Source organism: Gallus gallus, chromosome 7 (assembly GCF_016699485.2).
Source record: "Gallus gallus isolate bGalGal1 chromosome 7, bGalGal1.mat.broiler.GRCg7b, whole genome shotgun sequence".
Classification (NCBI taxonomy): Eukaryota; Metazoa; Chordata; class Aves; order Galliformes; family Phasianidae; genus Gallus; species Gallus gallus.
In genome coordinates, this window is record NC_052538.1 from 10,434,405 (window position 1) to 10,456,398 (window position 21,994).

General features: G+C 43.5%; 1 protein-coding gene across 3 annotated transcripts in view; it reads right to left on the reverse strand.

Moving 5' to 3' along the window:
• The window catches only part of SATB2 (SATB homeobox 2), a 132,929-nt gene that overhangs the window by 27,188 nt on the left and 83,747 nt on the right, over window positions 1-21,994 (reverse strand). For all 3 annotated transcript variants that reach the window (XM_015289411.4, XM_015289413.4, NM_001398236.1), the window contains 2 exons: window positions 12,844-13,056; window positions 7,945-8,100 (listed from right to left, as the gene is read on the reverse strand). In XM_015289411.4, coding sequence (XP_015144897.1) covers window positions 7,945-8,100; window positions 12,844-13,056 — 369 coding nt within the window. The remainder of the gene's footprint in view (window positions 1-7,944; window positions 8,101-12,843; window positions 13,057-21,994) is intronic.

Genomic DNA, 21,994 nt, shown 5'->3' on the forward strand with positions numbered 1-21,994 from the left:
ATAACTAACCTACAGAGCAGAAAGATTTTCATGAGCCTAATATTAGCAAGAAATTGCAAGGTGCGCCTAACTCTGAATTGTCTTTGTGCTAAATGCCCTGTCTTCTCTCACATTTTGTGCGACTGGATCTCCCCCAGTGCCATTTATAAATATTTATTTTTCCATCAGTGACGGCAATGTATTTGTGGCAGCTTTCTTCACAACAGCTATCATTCACTCACCCCCACACATAGATGCACGTACCCACCATGTGCGTGTGCACGCTTATCTGCACCAAACCTCTCCTTTCACTGCTCTTTTCCTACCTTTCTCTTTCTTTATTCGAGTACCCACTCTCCCATCCCTCCATTCAAGACTCCATCCATTTACGGGGCCGCTTACTAGGTGATAGCTTGGGTTAGTATGCGAGAAAACACGGCACTGCAGCATACTAGCACGTTCTTTATGATTGCAAGCAACCTCCTTCCCCATGTACAGATGAAAAGTCTGCATTGGATTCTTTCTTTATTTATTTAAATAATCTTAGCACGCCATCCAAGAAAGTTTTGCAGTACCAGGCAAAAAAAAAAAAAAAAAAAAGTGTAAATGTCAAATAAAACAGTGACAGATGACAGTATTCTCTATTGAATAGCACCGTTTCTTCGTGCATGTTCAATGAGAACTCATGAATTATTAATACACAAATCCCCTTTTTCTGTTAAAAAAAAAAATCAACTTGGGGTTTTTTGGTCGCAATTTTTTTATTTTCTTTTATTTATTTCTTTGGGTCTGTGTACGTTACACAGCGCTTTCCAGGAGAATTATTTCAGCTCAGAAATGCCATCGTACAGAAATCTTGGAGCTACAGCCATTTACAGCGAATTTTCATCTATAGCTACATTTATTGGCACAAGGAGGGAAAAGCAAAGAACAAGATGCTATCTTGCCACCTTTTCCCTCGCTCATCCACAACATCTGAGCTCATTTTATTACAAGCAAATTCAGCTTATGTGAACATATTCTAAAAACCTAACAAATAACACATCCTTCCCCCCAGAGCTGCGATACGCTGTGTTTCTGATCGTGCCTCCCCTGCACATCACAAGTCTCACTCCACAGCACAACCAGCCCCCTTGAGTGCCACAGTTACCAGGAGGGTTTGATACGTCAGCGTCAATATGGGTGGCAGAATCCAGCCCTTACTGCCAGCTTCTAAGGTTCTTAAATGGGAATGTCTTCCATTAAAAATAAGAGGAAGAAAAACAGCACAATTAAAGGATGCTTTTGGCTCTACAGTCAGGCACGCCCAGTGCTTGTGGTTACAAGGAATTCTACTCAGAACTTCCTTCATTTCACCCCAAAACTTGTAGAGGCATCGAGAACGCAGCCCAAATCAGCTCACTAAGGAAAGCTGCAGACAAGTGCTGGCCTCTATTTCTGTCGTTCTCGTGAGACAAGATAAACATTTTCTAAGCATTTTATTTGATAAAACAAATAATGTCATATTAATTTCCTATTTTTAACCTCTCTCTCTGTCTCCAAATCAAATACATTTCCACATAGCTAAGCAAACATCAACAAAAATCTGCAGGAAGCCAGCCATTCCCATTGTGCTTTTATGCTGTTAAAGGAACAGTGTGCTTACTACACCAAGGCATTAGCCCTGGCACACCAAAACCCCCTTGAGGGACAGTTAGGTGGTGCAGCAATCACAAGCCATATTCTCTTCTCATTCATCCTGAGCCGTTTTATTGCAGCCTGACCCTTTCACTTTTGCTAGTCTTATCCTAGAGCAGAGGAGGCTGCTCTGGCAGCCAGAGTTACCAGGCTACGAGATCAGGTTTTCCAGCACTCAAAGAACGTATGCACAAGCATACTGCAGATGGTGATCAACCTTTAGTCAATCAAGGACCAAATTTCCGATTGAAGTACAAGTACCTGGGAAAAGTTCAGAACAAGTTATGTTGGGGCTATAGGCCAGTACTTATGCTTCCAGCAGCATCTCTACTCAGAGCCATGGAAGAAAGAAGCAGCTGGGTGTCCATGGGGCCTATTCACAAGCAGCCCATGTCCTTATGCTGGGCTGTGAGAAACCTCCAGCCTAGATAAAGCTAACTAAACCAATCTCGTGCTTCCCTGCATTCACACTGAAATTACTACTAATAATACAGTTGATTTTCTCTACTGACATTTTCTAGGGTCTCCAGTGAAAGTATGAGTAGGCAAATGAAGAGCTTTTAGTAAGAGTGATTCAGGAATAAATCTCAAAAATAAATGTAAAAGGCCATTTCCTCACCCACATCATCAGTGCAGAAAATGTCAACATATGTGACAAAAGGAAAAAAAGCAGCAATGATCAACACAAGTCTTGAAAAGATTAGAAAAGAAATGATGCATTATCCAGAGAAAGTTCCCTTTCTACACAGGATCACAGGGAGTCCTCTGGTCAAACTTTCTCAGCCTCTTCCCTCTGCTCAGTTTGGGACTCTCTGCAGCGTGAAATGAGCCAGATAATATTCAGCTCTTGTTCCTTAGTCGCCAAACTCTCTTTCCATGAATCCAATAAGTGTCTATTAAAATAAATAAACCCCCTAATGATTCAAGATAACCTAATCAAGAAAGCTGAAATGGATAAAAGACTAACTGTAATGGAGAGTTCTGTCATGGCTTCAATGAATTCTTGATGAGGGCTGGGGGGAGGGGAATTAAACCTGAGAAGCTTTACTGGGAGCATTTTGGTACAGTTCAAGGTTAGTCACTCGATAGCCTGAGTTTTCCATAACATGCAGGACTTTTCATCTTACAAAAATCTAAGGAAAAATACAAAGCATTTCCATTAGGCCTAGTTTCTCATTAGTCTCATAAAACAAGAAAGAAAAAAAAAATAATGAAGTACATGAGCTCTGACACATCTTAGACTCATGGGAACACCAAGTCTGCTTACACCTCTTGGGCTTAGAGGGAAGGATGCTGTTCGCTGAAGATATTTCCAGTGTGCCAAATTCAGACAAGCTTCTCTCTGCACTGGAGAGGTAGTGCAGGCTCATGGCTAAGACAAGCAGCCTGCCAGCAGCTCCCAGGTCTGTCAGTGGCTTCCTGAGCAAAGTCCGAGCTCCACAAGTGACCCTGCTTTGCTCAGAGGCTGAGAGAGGCACTGTTGTAGAAGCTGTAGTGGATGGGGGTCAGCCAATGTCCAAACACGCTTAAGAGAAATTTTAAGTTCAGTCACGGAAATAAATGTCTTTCTGTACTTCCTGCATATGTGACAAGAACATTAAACTATCAGTACAACACAGATACGCTCTAGTTGTATAGATGCACAAGCATCATAAAGGCACTGAGGTGCTGTAGCAGAAAGAAATGCTGTATATGCATATACTACATGCACCTTCACAACCAGCTGTCTTTTTCTAGCTATTGTTCATTGTCACTGGAAGCTAATTAGTTTAAGGGCACAGGAAATACCTATTCTAAGCTAAAAGGAGGAGGGAAGGCATTCCATCATACTGAAAAAAAGGGGATATAAGTTGGGAGGGACAGACAGTAAAGGATAAAACCTGCCTCAGAGTGGTGACCGTTCATCTCCCACAGTACCTGTGCATTCTGCTCAGAGCAAGAACAGTGTGATAGCGGTGGCCAAGGGGCTGGGACCCATACAGTGTAGGCTCCTACTGTGGGGCTGCCACCTGTCCTTGGCTAGAGAACAGGCTCCAAGAAAAGTGGCAGGGATCTCACAAGGAAAAGTCAGGGAAAAGACAAGGAATTGGCACAAAAAGTATTTCTATCCACAGCCCCACATTTCTCTTAACCTGAAGGACCTCAACTTTTCTGCCCCCAACACTCAAATTTATTTTTGATTTGCTTATTTTTAAATGAGGCAAAGATAAGGACCAGAGACTGAGCTTTGCCAGCTTAATGTTTTGTTTTGTTTTGTTTTTCAAAAGTTGCTCAAAGGGTTCTCTCTTACTTTACTGTGGTATAACTAAAACAAATTCCAGTCCCTTGGGGAAGAATTTCAGTTGCTGGCGTTTGCTTTCTCTTTTTACTGAACTAACGATGCTGGAGATCAGATCCTTCCATCTACCCTGCCCTGGCCAGGGCAGATCCTCTACAGCACCGCTCCTCCACTCCCCAGTTTGATTACAGAGAGACTCCTGCCCTGGGAGAGCTGTAGGAAATTCAGCCTCCCACGTTCATACAATCTTTACCCTCCCTCAGACTGTCAGCAAGGGCTCCAGTCAGATATGCCCACTATTTATTTTGATAGTGACTGTTTATTACAAACAGATCTATATTCTTAAACTTGTTTTGCACAGCACAGCCTCAGCTAGGACACCCACTAGGAGAGGTCAGAGGGGTGACCTTGCTGCATAGTGTTACAGAAGCACTGACACAAGGTGACGGGGAAATGGTTTTCCCCAAACTTGACCCACAGAGAAGTCACAGAACTGGATGCAGAAACCAGAAGTCTGTCAGGACTGTCCTAACAGTTGGCTCAAACCCGCAGCAACCCAAGGTCAAAGTCCTTGCCTGTCCCACTGCCCCATTCTGGAGGCACACGGGCCACTTGAATCTCTCTAAAATGGCACACAGGTAACTCCACATGAATTGAATATAACCAGGAGATTCTGAAGCACAGATAAGAGGCCAAATCCAGTGTTCAGAAACACTCTCAGTGTGATACGACAGCTCTCAGATTTAGTCATTTAAGGGACAAAGGGCACTAGCATGCAGTATTTCCAGAGAAGCATGCTGTCCAGTGGGTACTTCACTAACAGCTGGCATCTACGATAGGATGACAGCTTTGGAGGCTGAGTTTGAAGGGTGCTGTGCACTTCAGCTCCTGCTGAGGACAAAGGGATGCACAACGCTTCTCAAACAAGACACAAAATATCTATATATGTCACAAGGAATAAAATGTATATTAATGAAAATATGTGATAAATAAGTCAATGTCTAAAATGAATGGCTTGAGACCTTTACGAATGTTGAGCCCCTGAAAGGAGAGTCTTGCATACTACCTCGACACTTTCACGTGGTCCTGCACCTTGCATGCATGTTGTTGACTTGTGAGGTCCACAATTTGTACCCTCAGTTTCTACCAGCTGCCCTTTGCTTTCATTGCTGAACCAATAATCTGCCATGACTTAAGAATAAAGATGGCTACTTGTTAAATTAGAAGTCAATTAACTCCACCAGTAGATGATGCCGCTTGCAATAACTGCTCTCAGTGGGTACTGCTCTTCCTGTATAAAGACAGGAGATGAAATGAGGCTTCCATTGGCTTTGGATTCCCTCTTGGGTACGTGACATACAACCCCACATATAAAATGTCAGAACAGCCCTGTCGGAGATTCACTGGCTGCTAAAACTGTGAAGATTTCACAGCACCGTGGATTGCTGTTGACAGAAAAGCAGCGCCCAACACAACACATGCCTTGTTAGCAAACTGGAAGCCTCTCCGTTGTCTGGGGTGAGGGAATAATAGAGGAAGCCAGTGCAATGCAAGCCAGGCCTGTGGAGAACAGCAAGTGAACAAACCTTGGAGAAGAGTCCAAGCAAACCCTCAGACTAGCTCTTTTTTTCCCCTCTTTCAAAATCTTTCTTTTGTAAATACGAGCACTTTTCAATGTGCACTTCCCACCATGTAACTGAGCTGGTGAAATCAGCACCATTGTCATCACGAGAGCCTGCAACCAGCACAGCAGACTTGTACAAAGCAACGGGAAAGCCCCACAGCTAGTTTTTAGGTAAGCTGACACTGACTTTTCCACCGTATCACAGCACCTCCCCTACACGAACAGCTATGTCCTTAGTTTCGGCACTACACCGCCCACGAGGGGCACGTGGCCAGCTGCAGGACAGCACAGGCACACCCAGCCAGGCCAAGGGGTGGGCCACGCAGGCGGGCTTTGGATCTGGGGAGCCATGTACCACTAAGGTTTGTGGCTGTAGCTTCTCTGTCCCTGCTTCCCAGTTCCCTCACAAACCACTTTCATGCTCCAGCAGAGAGCTATGACATCTCAGCATGGCAAATGCTGGGTCATCCCAGGGAGCCAGTATTGCTTTGGCAGGGCTGTGAAACAAAAGAAACATCAGCCTGAAAAATGCCTCTTTATTTGCCTCTGTTGAAGAAACAAAACCTTTATGGGCAGTAACTTTGCTTTAAACGATAACACGTGTGGATCCTGCGCTTATCCTTTTGCATCTGGCTTCCAAAATCTGCCCTGTTCTTTTTCCACGTGAAAGACTACGAAGCTTATTTTTGTTTTGGTGCTGCTGTGCAACACTGCCAGAGAAACTGGCACATACTGAAGCTGGTGAGCCACCCAAATTATTGTTGGGTGGTTCGGCCCCTCTCTATTTCAAGAAGCCTCTGGGTATAATGACAGGAAGCTTACAAGCAATTTTAAGCCAAACTTCAGAGAAGCTGGCATTCAGTTTGTGCTACACGCTACTTATTAAAAGCTGTCCAGTCCGGATTCTGGGTGGAACTTTGATATCTGCATGGAGTAAAGAATAAGGGGCACGTTTGCAAAATCAATTGTGCAGTTTTTATATTTACTGCACGTTTACCACATATGTCATTTATTACACAGTGGAAAACCGTTAAATGCACAGTAGTTGTGCCAAGTGGCATTATGCTTTTAACAGCTTTATTCGTTTAACAGCTCCAGTTCTCATTATATTTTGCCATGTGGTACATGAGATTTTTATGCATTTAACAGTTTAAGAGGGTTCCATGGTATTTTCCTTTCATGTATTTCATACTGTGCCTGGGATTTTGTCGGGGTTCTGAGGGGCTGTGGACTGTAACCCCTGTACTTGGACAAGATAAAGCAAAAGGCAAAGAAAATTAATGATTAAATGAGGAAGGAAAAAATGGATCAGACCTCCAAATACATGGGCACAAATACCTGTAACAAGGACAAGGCTCTCCCATGTGCTTTGATAGCCTTTGATGCTTTGTTTATATGCCTTTCAACTTCTTATTTTACATCTACTTTAATGACTACAATATTGCTTTCCTGCACAGAGGGAAAAAATGTATTTAGTAGAGTACATGCACCTAGATATTTCTAACCCTTTCACACAGAGGCATTTGTGCATTCTTGTGTGCATAGTGATGCCCTCTCCTAGCACAACTGAGTCATTTCATTCAGGATCAGAAGCAGCTCTTCTCACACAGAGCAAACAGTTCCTTCCAATGGTCTCCATTGGAACCATGGAACCATCATCCGCTTGCGGTCCTTCCTACAAAAAGTGCTGTCCTCCTTTCCACAAAATTCATACTGATACATTATATTTTTTTAAACAGTTGGATGAAATTTTTAAATTAATGGATTCTCTTCAAGAATTTCACTCCAGCCTAGGTTTGCCCACATGTATTTTTTACATCCAAGGTGAAAATTAATCCAGGAGAACACACTGCAGCGCCCTCTCATCCTTTTTTGTAAAAATGATTGGATTTGATGTGAATTGTTCACATGGCAATGTTGCATGCAGTATTGAGAAAGTATTGAGAAAAAAAAAAAGAAGGAAACACCTTCCTAATATAACAGTTTCCCATCACCTTCCTTCCATTAATTACTTAAGAAGACAGGTTTTTTTTTTTTTTTTACCTGCAAAACAAGAAGGGTATCATCATTTTGGAAGGCTCTTGTCCTACTAATAGATGTGTAAGTTATACACCACAAGTGGGAAAAGGCGTGTGTTTGTACAAAATGGGGGGAAAAGCTCAGCTGCGAGCCGGTCCTTTTCTCAGTCTATTTTAAAAGGAAAAAGGAAACCACTTAAGCAGGCAAATGCCAGAAACACGACAGGTTCCCCAGAGATGAAGGTTATTATTATTGTATGAACAGATGTATTTTTATTGGTGGGAGGAGAATATAGGTCTAGTTCCAACCCCAAAGTTGGCTTTAAAAACAAAACCCCAAAAAGAACGAAATCCCCTCTACCACTCACCTGACTTTTATTGGCAGCCACTTTGGCAAACAGAGCTTGAGATACCTTGGCCCTTTTCATCTCCTGTTGGATCTCGTCATAAATGGCAGCTGTGATGTTGACGTTGGCGCCGTCCGCCTTAATGGGGAGGTCTGTTGTTGGTGTCGAGGTTTTGGCCTACCAAGAGACCATGAAAATAATAATTAAAAAAGTGCTGCTTTCAGCCCAGCCATCTGTGCAGAAATTATCAAAGGATTTCAGTCAGCTGATGCCAAACTGCATTAGCTACAGAGGGACACTTCCTGTCCATTATTCTAATCAGGTTAATTGTGATTGGAAATAATTGCAGTGCATTCCTATAGGACATACAAGGCCCTGTCAACTCCCCCCCCTCTCCCTCTCCCAGCACGTTTATTGAGCAGCTCAACAACACGATAGGTAGCTGGCCGCTCGGCTGCAGGCAGCCGCTGAAGTTTGCTCTGCCAGCTAGCTGCCACGGCACTGACACCAGCCTCTACCTTCTTCCCCCCTCTTTAAAAGTAGCCTACACCTTGGAGGAAGAGCCAATTCTCCCAGAAAAAATGAGTAAATGGGTAGAGGTCTCTAAATAATAAATTATTACTCAATTTAATGCACTCCCTCAAGTCTCTCTCATCCTTTATTAAAACTATACGTATGTCATTTGAGTATGTATGGTTTCCCAGCCTTATCATCATTATGCTGGCCAGACAGTCACCTAATTTCACCTAGGAAATCAGTGGAAATGAAAAAAAAAAAAATCATTTCATAAAGCTGGGCTTTGGCATGCCTTTGATGTGCTGCCCTCATTCTCCTAAACTCATATTGAGATTTTGTGTATTCCACTGCACTCCTTTTAATTGAATGATTTCCCATCAGCTTCTGTGACAAATGAAGGACGATAACGGATGCTGCCAGTACCTTCTCCAGGCTGGACTACCCTTGCAAGGCTGCTATCAGTACAATGCTGCAGGCTTCTATGAGATTTTTATTTTAAAGCCCCTCAGCCATGGCCATCCTCAGATGGTAGAGGCAGGTGAGGGACAGGGGGCAGCGCTCACAGCACCAGCAGCCCCTTGGAGCTCAGATCTCATTTGCCAGGGCTGATCCTTGAACTCCTACATCTTTCAAGGGAAATACATAGGTTACTGACATAAAATCAGCATTTTCTCTTGAGATGTGAAAGTCTTAGGAAACAAACTAAGCTAAGTGACAAAGCTCACACTTACAGATAGATCCAAACCTCCCGTAAACCCTGGTGATATTCAGATAACTGGCCCAATCATAAGCCTTTTCAGCTGGCCTCTGCCATTGTACCGGAGTTGAAGGCTGCTAGAGTACATCTAATATTAATTTTTAACTAGGCAGACATGCCCAAATGCCTATTTGTTAATGAGAAGGTTAACTAGGCAAAACCAAGCCTTCTGAACTTGTTTTGTTTTGCTTTCCTCCAAATCCTCCTGTCCCTAACATCTTTTCTATTCCAAGGCCCACATTAATAGCGGAGCCAAAATTCAATCAAGACAACAATCTAATCACTCTTTCTACTGCTTGCAGATAAAGCCTTCATCAACCTGTATCTCCTCTCTTTCTGAAGCCAGTCTAGGGATCAGGAGCAGCTCACCATGCACAACGCACACAGTGCTACATGGCACAGCAGCCAACTGTATGCATGCACCCCGCTCAGCAAGGGCCCCCTGCAGCTTTGAGCTTCCTTGGCTTGTTTCCTGACTATTCCAACACAACAGGGCTCTCAACACAGGACCCATAGAGAAAGGGCTGGAGATTTTTGCATCTCTGCATTAAGACAAGGGCAGCAGGAGCACAGCTGGGGCAGACTGGAGCCTCTGGTGCCCTGGCACCACTGGAGGCCAAGGCCAAACTCATCCACAGGCCCTGACCATGGGTGGGTACAGCCCCATGGATGGACTGACAGGGACAACGAGCTCCAAAATTCAATGCTCATAGATAGATAAGAGATAGGGCAGTTGTGAGGAACACAGGAAAGCAACAAAGAGCTCATAGGAAAGGAAGAGGACTGTCCAAATCTGCCAGGATTCATTTAGTGGAGCATAAATGAAGACACTGCAGTGCTGTGAAGGGTATAAAGTCTTCGCAGGCGATGGAGCCTCTGACTAGCACAGCAGCTGAGGTCACCAAGGCCTGAAAGGTGAGGCCTGAGATTCTGAGAACAAAATTACCATATAAAGGAAAGTTTCAAAACACATCTTGTGCTGCATAGATCTCCTGCACTGCCAGCTCCACAGCCAGAAGTCAGGAGCCAGCCTGCCCTATGCGCCCTGAAAACTGGGCTCTTTTTTATTTAATCACCAGAACAGGTAGGACAAGTGCCAAACAGAAATATCACAAGCAAGTGTTTAATGCCAGAGGCCTGGATTCAAAATTGATCTTCATTTTAGCAAGAAGTTTGCCATTATTGAAATGTCTTTATGCAAATGGTGAAAAAAGAGAAAGAAAACAAAAAAGAAAAGGGTTTGTAATCACAATGCTGGAGTGCTGAAATCCCAGAAGTTACTGCTGGTCTTCAACAGAGAGAAGAGAGTTGGCAGTGTGTATGCAATAACCTTTAAAAGCTCAGAACCTCTTCCCCCAAGCACTTGCATCCTCTTGCTAGATGGATCTGCTGCTCTCACCTCCGCACCGGTGCTAGATCACATCTGTCTGTGCTTGGGGAATACCCTGAGGGGCTTTGGGTTCCAGAGCAATTGGAATCAAGCTAGGTGACTCCTCGTGCTCATGAGCCCACCTCCACAGCTGTCCCAGCACTTAACCACATTCTATCCAGTGCACTAAAAAAATCATTCCCAGAAGTACTGCCTCAAGAGATTGGTATCTATGGAAACCATGTTTCAAAATGGCATTAAATCAACTTCTTCAGCACTGTAACATAATTCCTGAAAGGCCAGTATAGTTCCTCCTCACTAGGTACCATTGCTACCTCCAGAGCACCATTATCTGGGGTATACAACATATTTGCCTGGGGAGGCAATGTTTCAGGATCACTGCATGGTATATGAACAGGGTACTTGTCTCATCGGGACTAATACCAGGCATATGGGGAAGCACAGTAGCCGAGCTGCCTGCCCAGGAGCTGGGAAGCAGCCTAATTTGCAGAGGTGTCCAAGTTGTCAAAACAGCACCTGTGCTGACTGGTGCTGGCCCTCAGAGGACTGGGGAGATTTTATCCAGCGGGCACAAGACAAGCACGGGGTACAAAAAGGTTTCTGCATTGCTTTTGGTGATTAAAAAATCTCACAGTATTCTACCAGATTCTTCAAGAAAATAAGGGAAGGGCGAGCTGCTTTCTATTTCTAGTGTATGGTTTTCTAACAATGCTTTGCTCTTAAAAAGAATAAAATTTTCCTTACTTAAAGTTGTCACTAGAACACAGGGAGGATTTCTTATTGTGACAGAGGAAAGAGACAGAGTGACAGATCTGACAGAGATCTGATTTTTATTTTCACCGGACTGCATCTAACTCACCCATTTCTTTCTGTTGTTGTTTTTTTAATTAGTATTATTTTATTCAAGTTATGAAATCTATTGCACTGAATATTAGCAGTAGTAAGCGAATTCTTTCATGAAAATATAAATGCAGAAAGAGTTTACACTGTTTAGATGTTAAAATAGTTCTCTTCAGAATTTTATTTTCACAGAAAGATAACTAAAAACAGTTAGGAGTTATGCAACAATGAATTTTGCACATTACAAAAATTCAGCATTGAATTCAGCTTAGCAAGATATGCTTGCTTTCAGTGAAAGCAGTTCTTTATATCATGTGTAGTGGAAGAGTCCACCCAAACACCTGAACTGAGCTCAACAGTTTCTACCAAATCAGCACACCTTAAGAATGATCCATGTGCTTTTAACCCCCTGCCCCAAGACACCTGCTTATTTTTAGCAGCTGCAGCTCCAGTATTCAGGATGAGAATTGCTCAGTAATATTATAAGCATGGTTAAGACATGCACAGCCCGAGTGAGCACTCAGAGACTCTACAGACTACATGACTATGGAAGCACTAGAGCAGGAGGGTTACAAAGGCCTGCTTACGAAAGATGAAGAGAAGTGCTAGACCTGAGCTGTCATATCTGCACAGCTAGAAATTTCAAACTCAAGTTACACAGATGTCATGACAAGAGCTAATTGTTGTCTCTGTGCAAGCACCTTTTCCTTTCTGGAGTGTATGTCTGGCACAGCAAGAAGCCTGGCTGAAGGGTGGGTACACTATGACAGTGTAGTACCTGGATGTTCTTTCTTAGTGCAAAGGAACAACTTACCCTGAGAAGTGGATAGGAACAGAGTGTTAATAAACCTAATTAGCTAAGTCAACTGGTTTAGAGCTGCAAAGCAGCATCTCCTGTCCTAGCACTGTGCCCATCTCTACTTTCTGTACTTCAAATAATTACTAGTATAAACTAACTAAAGGACTGTCATTTCCTAGTCAGAGCGCACTGATTTCTAACTCACTGTTGGCTGCTATTCACTGCATGTTTTTAACTGCAACATATACGAACCTCTCCACAAGCTCAGAAATTTCCTGTGTTCTGTAGAACACGACAGAGCACTAATGCAAAAAGTTATGTAAATAATCTTTCTATAACGTAGTGTAAAATACCGTGTCTGGAAAGCCTACAAGTACCCATGCAGGTACTAAAATCACAGACTCTTTTTTGCATTTATGGCATTGATCAAAGCTAGAATCATCACTAAGTCTTGTTGCAATTCAATCAACACCTCTTAACAGCCTCTCCAAGACCTTACAAAAGGATTTCCACAACTCACCTGCGCAAAGGGAGCAACATACAGGGGAAACTCCTTCCCTGGAATAACATTAGCACAGAACTGCGTAACAAACAGGTTAACAAAGGATCATATCTTACCTGGGGAGTTCTAGAGGAGCTTGGGCTGCTGGCTGCTGAAGACACCATGCTCACATTAGGGTTCATGCTTCTCTCTCTCTCATCCTGATAGATTCGATCCCGTTCCGAGTCAGGCAAGTTGAGGAAATTCTGCATTGCCCTTAAGTTTACCAGGAGGGACTGGGAAGCTGTCCTGGGGTCTTCTTCTTTACGCAGGATCTCAGACAACAAGCCCTGGTTAAAAAAATTTTTTAAAGTCCGGTCACATGGTGGTGTTTTAAATTTGTTCAGAAAAACTGAGAGCCTGCATCAGAATCTCATAGCCTCTTCCACAGGGGATATTTTGTAGGAAAGTGCTTGTCTTGTAAGGGCTGGAGTTTATTTTGCGACTGTCCTATTCTGGCACTATAATAAGCATATGAATAAGCATGTGAGCATAGAAATTCTGGATACGAAGGCAGGTGCACTGGGTAGAAGAAACTGCAGTTACCACCAGGTGCTCGCAGCAAATATTTTAGGAGCTGTTAGATGTCTCCCTCTCCCTCTCTCTCTGTCTTTACTTGACGCTGGGAACGTTTGGCAGGCCTGTTCATCTTTGACAAATCTGCCAAGTTTGGTAAATTTAGTTTCGACATTTAAACAGTGCAGGAGGTTTATAAAGAAAAACATTTGGTTGGGTTTGATGTTACAGTCCGTTCATTTTGGTTTGGACACTTGTTTCTGAGAGGAGAAAATGCAGTAAATAATAAAGCCTTAGAATATAGCTCTAGGGATTTAACCCATTCTTTTATGCCTTATTTTAAAACACCACAGGCTTCGTGCTGCAACAACAAATTAACACAATATTCGCTTAATTTTAACAAAAACCGTTCTGCCAGGAGGTAACCAGCACAACAGTTAAAAAAAAAAAAAGGAGGGAGGGAGGAAAATAGTATTAAATGAGGCTTAAATCTAATGATGAGATTAAAGTAATGCATAACTGCAAGCACAGCTTATCTGGAAGTTGGGGCACAATATATAAGCCTGGTTGGGGGCCTAAACTAACCACTAAAGCAAAGCACGTTCCACCCACGTTCCAGAGGCGCCCACCACATCCCCACTTCACAAGAGGCCATTTCACTCCCAGGAGCGATAACAGTCCCGTCCTGAGCCAAGTGCTCACATACACCGGTGTACAATGAAGCAGTGCCACAAGCCCAAGGCCACCACGGGAGCTGCGACCTTCAGCCACAGAGGGGACACAGGGCCCCACTGCAATTCAGCCACAGCTGCTGACATGAATGTTTTGCACCACCACTGCACAGCCGTGACTGAGGCAAGCTGCCTCACAAGCACTTCTTCCTTGTAAGGAAAATGTTACCAGAAAACAGCCACCTAGTCAAAACCCTGTAACGTTCAGCCTATTTTCTTCCATTTTTCTTCCATACTAGAGAGTCTCCCCCCAAAAGACTTGCTAAAACACTGGTCATACAGTTGAATAATGTGCAAACGCCAACATTTTTGCTATTTACTGATCTTACTAAATAGAACACCTGACAAAACCAAAAGACAGGCAAACAAGTGTCTGTATCTACTTTCATCTGTTATCTGCTATTGAGCATCTACATCAGAAGACATATGTGCAAGCTCTGCTTCAGCAGCACGTATGCCTGAAGTGCTTGAAATAAGCTCCATAGGTAACGTGCAGGTAGGCTGGACACAGCTCACCTTTTCAGCTCTGAATCTACAAAATAAAGAGAAGAGCTTCCCCCTCATGGTTTTCCTGCAGATCCCAGATGGCCCAGACCAGGCCTGGAGCCATGGCGGGACCCTCAGACCAGGAATGGGAGGGAGGAGGCTGGAGGGAGGCCGGCGGGTGGAGCAGGCCCGCACCGGTGCCAGGCAGGCCCTGGCATTGCTTCTGTCACACTGCAGCCCTGACACAGCCATGAGCTTGTACCCAGATTCCTTCTTAGAGTTTACCACCCCTCAGGGAAACTAGGGATGTTCTGTAAAAAAATTTCCAAAGTTTGCCAGACTCACACACTGCAGATTAACAGAAACAGGACATTTCAGAAGGCTGAGCCTGTGACTTGAGGCATTCCAAGATCAATACAGCATGTCCCTATTATAATTTCCCCTTAAAGTCAGTGGAAAATTCTCCAAAGGCAGTAAACAAATATCGATTCCACAGATTCTCTAAATTTTTAATTTTCTAGGTCTTAAAGGATATATAACTTTTCTTTTTTTTTTTTTCTCCTTTGGGTCAGCTTCCAAAAATTAATGGGGTTGTGGAAAGAAAGGTACCTGAAAGCTTCTGGAGCTGACTCTAAGACTGCTTTTTCTCCTCCCATCTCAGCCTGGCTAAATTTATGGTTCAATTTCAAAAATGGAGAGCAGAAACATATGTGAAAGCATGCCAGCAATTACTTTTCAGTGCAGTCATCGACTCCGTATGTAAATCAGGGGCACACAGGTATATGTGGCTCAGTCATGGCACTGATAAGGTATCTCACTGCCTGAAACACCAGCTCTGGGCTTGGGGGCTCCAACTTGGCACCAGGAAAGGCACATCATGGGAGAGAGTCAATGGTTCTGACCCTTAGTTTGTGCCTTGTGCTTCTATGAAGATCTCCTACTTTACAGAGACACAGCAGTATTGCACACCACATCTCAGCCACCGGACTCTACAACACCACATCAGTGGTCACTGGGCCCTGCCTCAGTGCTCATTCCAGGCCTGCACATAGGAAATCTGGCTGCAACAAGTGGTCTGCAGCTCAGCTGTAGTAGGCAAAACACTTTGACAGCTCCAGGGCCATGTCAGCAGCAGGACAGATAACAAGAAAACCTACTCAGAGGGGAAAATCTCCTGTCTTTCTGCAACTAAAGATAAACAGTGCTGGTAAACAACAGTGGTTAGATAGCTGAGCGATAGAGTAGAACAATAAAATTAAGTGTCTTGAGAGCAATAACGTTTACAATAATATAATTCTGAGCTACTGAAGTATACACAAACTAACCAGAGAGCAACATTATAAAAATAAAGTGATATTAAATAATCCGTTCAGCCTTTTTGTCACCTGCAACAAATTAGGCTTTCAATATGCAAAACATCTTCCTTCCAGAAAAACAAATGAACGTCATTTCATTTAATTGTAATTTAATGAGGCATAATTTATTTTTTAAAGTGATATACACCAGGTGTGTGGTGAGGAAACTGGCCCAGCCAGACAAACTCTACTGTTTCTATTTTTGAGAAAACCCTAAAGCCAGCCAGAGAATGCTTTCATTTCTGCAAATTATATTTCTGCTGGAGGGGCAGAGGGAGGAAAACCCACAGCATTCATACTTATGTTATAAAATCCCATTGGCTAAATTAGCTCATTTCAGCTTACTTACACCTCACGTTAAAATAAATAAATAAATAATGCTGGCAGTTTGCAGAGCAACGAACGCTGCAAACCTAAGAGAAGATCCTCAGGGACTAGGAAGACTTGTACTGATTTTAAGTGACCAAATGGGTCTCCTTTACCAAACACAGCTTTTAGGAAGAATTTCAGGTTAGGTAGCTTATTAAAATCTTTGCTTTTTCACTCCTGGGCATCGTTTTTAAGCCAGTTACTGAAGAGGCAATGGATGAAAAGTTGAACGGTAGCACGGGCTGTGCTCACAGCTGAGCTGTGCTATACAAGCATCCCGAGACAAGGACTCTGCTCAGGCCCAGTCTGCTTTATGCTTGGAACTGATGCTACTTTTTAAATTGCACACTGGATTGCTAATTGACTTTAAAAAAATAATAGCTAGAGGTGGAGAAAGGAGCACACGTCCAATCAAAATAAAAACGTCTTTGGAGCTATTTAAGGTAGGAGCAATTTTGACAATGTTTTTTTTCAAACAAGCTGAAATCTAATCTTTCAAAAACAATTCAGCAAAGTCACTATCTTGGGGGTCTGCCCTGCACTCATCCTATGAAACCCCATTTTTGAACTTGTTTTTTGTTTGTTTTTTTTTACTAGATACAGGATTTCCAGGACGAACATGTCAAACTTCACAGACAAGGAATCTTTTTCAAGCAACTTCTGAAAGAAAATGCACTACAATGGAAACCGAATGTTATTCAGACCAACTCCTCGATCCAAAGGACCGACTAAGCGGCCTTTGAGGCCAACACAAAGGCTTGACCAAAGCCTGTGGAAGGCAAGTGAAGCCTTTCTGCCTTCTTCCCAAAGGGCTTTGGTTCAGGCTTGTAAAGGCATAAATGAGGTCTCAGTGTGACAGCAGACTGCACTACCAGTGACCTAAGGAAGGACGGTTTTGCAACCAAGGCTTTTCAAAAGTAGTCTGGATCAGGTTGAGGAGGTCATACTGTAGCACAGCTCAAACACTGATGTCCCAGGGACAGAGGAGGGTGAGGGCCATCAGGCAGTTGGGGACTCACAGCACTGGCCAGGACCTCACGCACGTCAAGTTCAGTGCCTCAGCTGGGAGCCGCACTCTGCTTTACACACCTTAGCAATGTGGCCATGAGAGCAGACACAACTTGAAAAAAGTTCAGAAGAGGCTTGGGACAATTGAAACACTGGCCAGGGCAAAAACCTGAGTAAACCCAACTAATGTGCTAAACCTCAGTTTGTGTGTTCTGTAGAAGATTTTATACACATGAAGGACTAAAAAAGCATAAACACTTTTTTCATACTTTTGGTTGATCTGTGCCTATCCATACTTCAGCTCCTGCCAAAAGCAACAGTGAAAATGCTGAAAAATTTTGCTTCTGTAGTACTCAAAGCCCAAACAGCACATGTAACCAGCTACCTCAATAGAAAAGCTACTCTGCTTCCCTTCAGGTATAGACGTGATTGATTAGGATCAGAAAATGTAGGCATTTAGCAAAATCAAAATCTGAATCTTCATGACTAGTGCAATAAGCCTGTCCCCTCTCAGCATCCTGAAAGGTCCATTTCCAGCATGGGAAGGCAGCACACCTGCAAAGCCACTGGTTAGCTACTCCTTCCTAGTGACCTACACTGAAATCTCACTTCAGTACGCAACAAGAAGCTTGGTTTGGCCAGGCAGGAATGACTGTATTTAAAGTTGCCTGCTACTTGCAGCTGAAAGCTGAGGTTGAAGGTCAGTCTGTGGAGCCCTGCAGTAGCACCAACTTCTCATTACCCTTCCAGGAAATAAAGCAATTTCACCTGCCATGTTTTTCTTGTGCCAGGGCAAGCTTTTACCATGACATCTCTTTGCCTCTTGGCTTTAACTAGAGGTTCCAGCTTCAACCTCCAGTATTGTCTTCCAGGCTGAATAAGATGCATCGAACATTTTTTAAGACTTCTCTTTGCCTCTAAATATGCAGGACTCAACAAACTCTATAGGAAGTACTTGCTTCTTAGGAATCCAGCTCATATTCAGACACAGCTTTGCCTCGCATCTCTTCCTAACTTCATCTAGGATATAAAGCAGAAGTGCTGGAAGTTGCTTAGAAATGCTTATCCTGGCAATGTATCCAGTCCAATTTTGTGCAGCAAGATTAGTTTCGATAATCAGTGGAAAAATTTCAAGTTGTTAGCCAAACCAAGCACCTTCACACCTATCCTGTCACAGTTTCCATCATGCAAAACTGTGTTTGCGCCCATTTCCCTGACCAACTCTTTCTGTCTCAACATGCAGAGCATCTGGTGCAATGCTCTTGTCCGTTTACATGAGCTACAGAAGTTAAAGGACTTTGTGCAGTTTTCCACCAGTATGAACAGGAGCTCAGCTGTCTCATAACACCCTCAGTGCAGTTGAATGTGTTGCATCCGTCTCTCATTTAAAATAAATAAACAAATAAACATCTCCTGATCCTTAGATTCACTGCGTACAGCCAAAGTATGAGCCTCATTCTTAAACTCATTTAACTAATGCTAAAACACATACATCTCAGGAGAGAGCTGCTTAGGCACGCAGCATTTAGAGGCTGATTTGAATAAAACTTATACAGGGTCCAACTATGACAATTTGATTTTTATTATTAAAAATGAAGTGTTTAAATCCTCAAAGAAAATGCCTTTATTGCATTAGTTTAATAAAGTCTCTTTTTTATTACAGTATTTCTTTTTATTAGGGAAGACAAGATGTGTGTGTGGAGCTGAATGTGGATGCATGGAGAAAAGCAAGGCGGAGAAGGACCCACCACCTGCAGCCACAAAGTGCCACCATTTGCAACGTGCATGTCAAACCTTTGTAGTGAAACATGCTGGAAAGTGAGCAGGACGCACCGCTCGTGCCCGCTGTACAGCCGTGCTCTTGCTCCCAGGCTCAGGACTCCTGTGCATCAGCTGAGCAGGCAGCAGCCGCCTCCAACAAGCACACATTCTGAAAGCCTGACTCACATGCTACTTAAGATCTTTTCATTCAGCTTATTGAATACAATTAACTTAATTGAAACTGAAATTTTGGGCAGTGCAAAACCCACTGTTGGAACAAATATCCCATGTACTAAAAATCTGCAATTTATTAAATTAAGCACTTCCCTTACAGACTGCCTTCTTTCCTGTGAGTACAACAGAACGCTGCTTGTGCCACATTACACAGAAGAATAAAACAAGGAGGCAGCATGAAACGGTTTCATGCAACAAGAGAGAGTTTTCTATGGGGAAAAAAAAAAGCACAACAAAAAATCCCCCCACAAAAAAAACAAAACCAGAACCCTCACTAATTGAAAGTCTGTGCACAATGGGACAGACACCATAGCAATGAATGCAGCATGAATGTCGCACCAGATAGTAGGCAGAGAATGAAAGCTGCTCATCTTTCTCTCACTTGAGTCAAGGGAAGAATTACTCGCGAGAGGAATTGTATCCAGGATTTGGCTCACAAACAAGCAGAGGTGGAAGTGTTAGCTATTTCAACAGAGCATATTTCTAATCTTAAAAAGCCTCTTAAAGGACCCAATTCTGTTCCCACTCCAGTCTGGGGGAATTTTGCCAAAAAAAGCAGAATTAGGCACAAATGAAGAGTTGCCACCCACTTCCCTCTGTTTGCCTGCAAAGATTTTCTTTGGAGTTTCTTCACCAACCACTCCATTTGCCCTCAGAGCCTCCGAGCCCCTCCCACACCTGACCTGCTGCTTCTTTGCATGCCAAGCAGCATTACCGTCCCTTTCCTCGTGGCTGGAGCCTGGACTTGCTCACAGTCACACCACGAGCTGGGGGGGGACGACCCAGAACTGAGCCTGCATTTGCCTACACCTCAGCCCACTCCTGCAGCCAAGATATGGCGGAATCCCTTAAACAAGATGAATTACTTTATTTTGTTATAAATGTCGCTACATCTGAGGTTGGTAGAGTATCCCCCTCCCTGTTCTCTTACTTGATTTTACCCAAAAAGCACTCGCTAAGACACAGGAGCTGACCTGCCTTCCTGTCTACATGCTAGAAAGCCAGCTTCCTCATTGCTAACTATTGAGAGAGGAAGGGAAAAGAGAGTTAGATGCAGCCAACTTTCTTCGGGAAAAGAGTTACACGCATTCCAAACATGCCTGCTCCTCCAACTCTCTATATCTGGCACCACAACTGCTTCATTCAGAAAGCCTCAGGTTCACGGATATTCCCAGTTTGTGAGGCTGTTCAGTAAAACAAGCACTGGCCATTCGCCCAAACATTTTACTAGTTTTGGCTATTATGTCAAAACATTGGCAAAAAAAGATGCGTAAAAAAAAAAAATAAGATATAAACAGAAAACACTCAGTCTATAGGCTTTTCAGTCGATGGGGTACTCCCAAAGTGGAGAAAAGCGGTTCCCTGATGCAGTGATTTTGGGTGTCCGGACCCTTACAAAAACAGCCTGACCATCCGTCCCTGTCTGAGCCTGCAGCAATGAGGGATGCCCAGAAAGCAGGCACAAGAGAAAAGCAAGTTCATTTTTCTCATACAAAGCAGGAGCCAAATCCCCTGCTTTAGAAGTACAGATTTTGAAGAGCACTGATGACTTCAGTATCTTCAGAGTTGCTAAAAATAATATTAATTAAAAAAACATTTCAGAGAAGGACAGGGTAAACTCAAAAGAGTATCTTCATGCACTTCCTTTAAACAAGTCCTCTCTTTACCTCTGTATCCATCAGCCACGTGCCCACTTATCAGCACACTACAACTCGTGATACCACAAGCATTGGTGATACCAGCCTTTCAGTTGCAACTTGGATGCTGCATTAGGAGACACTAATGCACAAGAGGGAGATAGTACGACTCTCCCCAGAGGATGCTGAAAATCCCCATGTGTATTCTCCTCCAGGAGCAAGCCTGTAGTCTTAGGAGTAATTACACGAGCAAGAAACTGCATTTCTTGCCCCAGCAATGCTGCTGAACACCTTCACCATAAGCAGCTTCCTCCACTGCCTCGACCCACACCTCCCTCCTTGCCTGCATGCCTGAGGGTCCCCATAGCCACCCTGGGGGGAAGGAAACGATGGCAGCTAAATGCAGGCCAGGAATACAAACACCCTTTGTGCTCTGTCCTATCTGCCTGCATCTCACAAGTTCCAGTGGGGCCCTAACCTGCAGCACAACAGTCCCAGTACCACTCCTTAGGCTACATAACCACATTAACAAATTTGAATAGCACCTCACCACAGTTCACACAGGAGGACCATGCCTGTAGACCAGAAATGCAGCGCTGCTGGCATCCGTGAGGATGTATAAAGCCTATGAGGATGTCTTTCCAACATACACCATTCATAGGTAACACAATGCTAGCGGGCACAATCATTTTAAATGTTTTGAAGGTTATGTAGAGGTTTCTCCCTTGTTAGGAATAGTGCCATTAAAAACACCTTCAAAACCTAAATTCTCTTTGGGGGATTGAAGAATTCCCTTCCAACTGTCCCAAACTGCTGACTAAAGAAGCATTTAGATCCTGCAAACAGGGTGAATTAAAATTGTTACCTTGACTCTCTAGCAGTAAAGTAAAAAGAAGGCACAGACATTAGTCCGAGGCATTTACTCAAGCATCAATTATATACACTTTAAGGGTTTTTGATACCCAGTTTCAAATAAATCTCAAAATGTTCATTTTGGAACTTTCTGTTTGAAAGAAACCCTCTCCATGGTCAACACAGCCAGAGCCAATTCCTAGCCAAGCACGCTGTGCTGCAGTCCTGGGCACAGAGCAGGTACTGAGCTTCCCACCTCAGTGGGACTGCAGTGGCAGG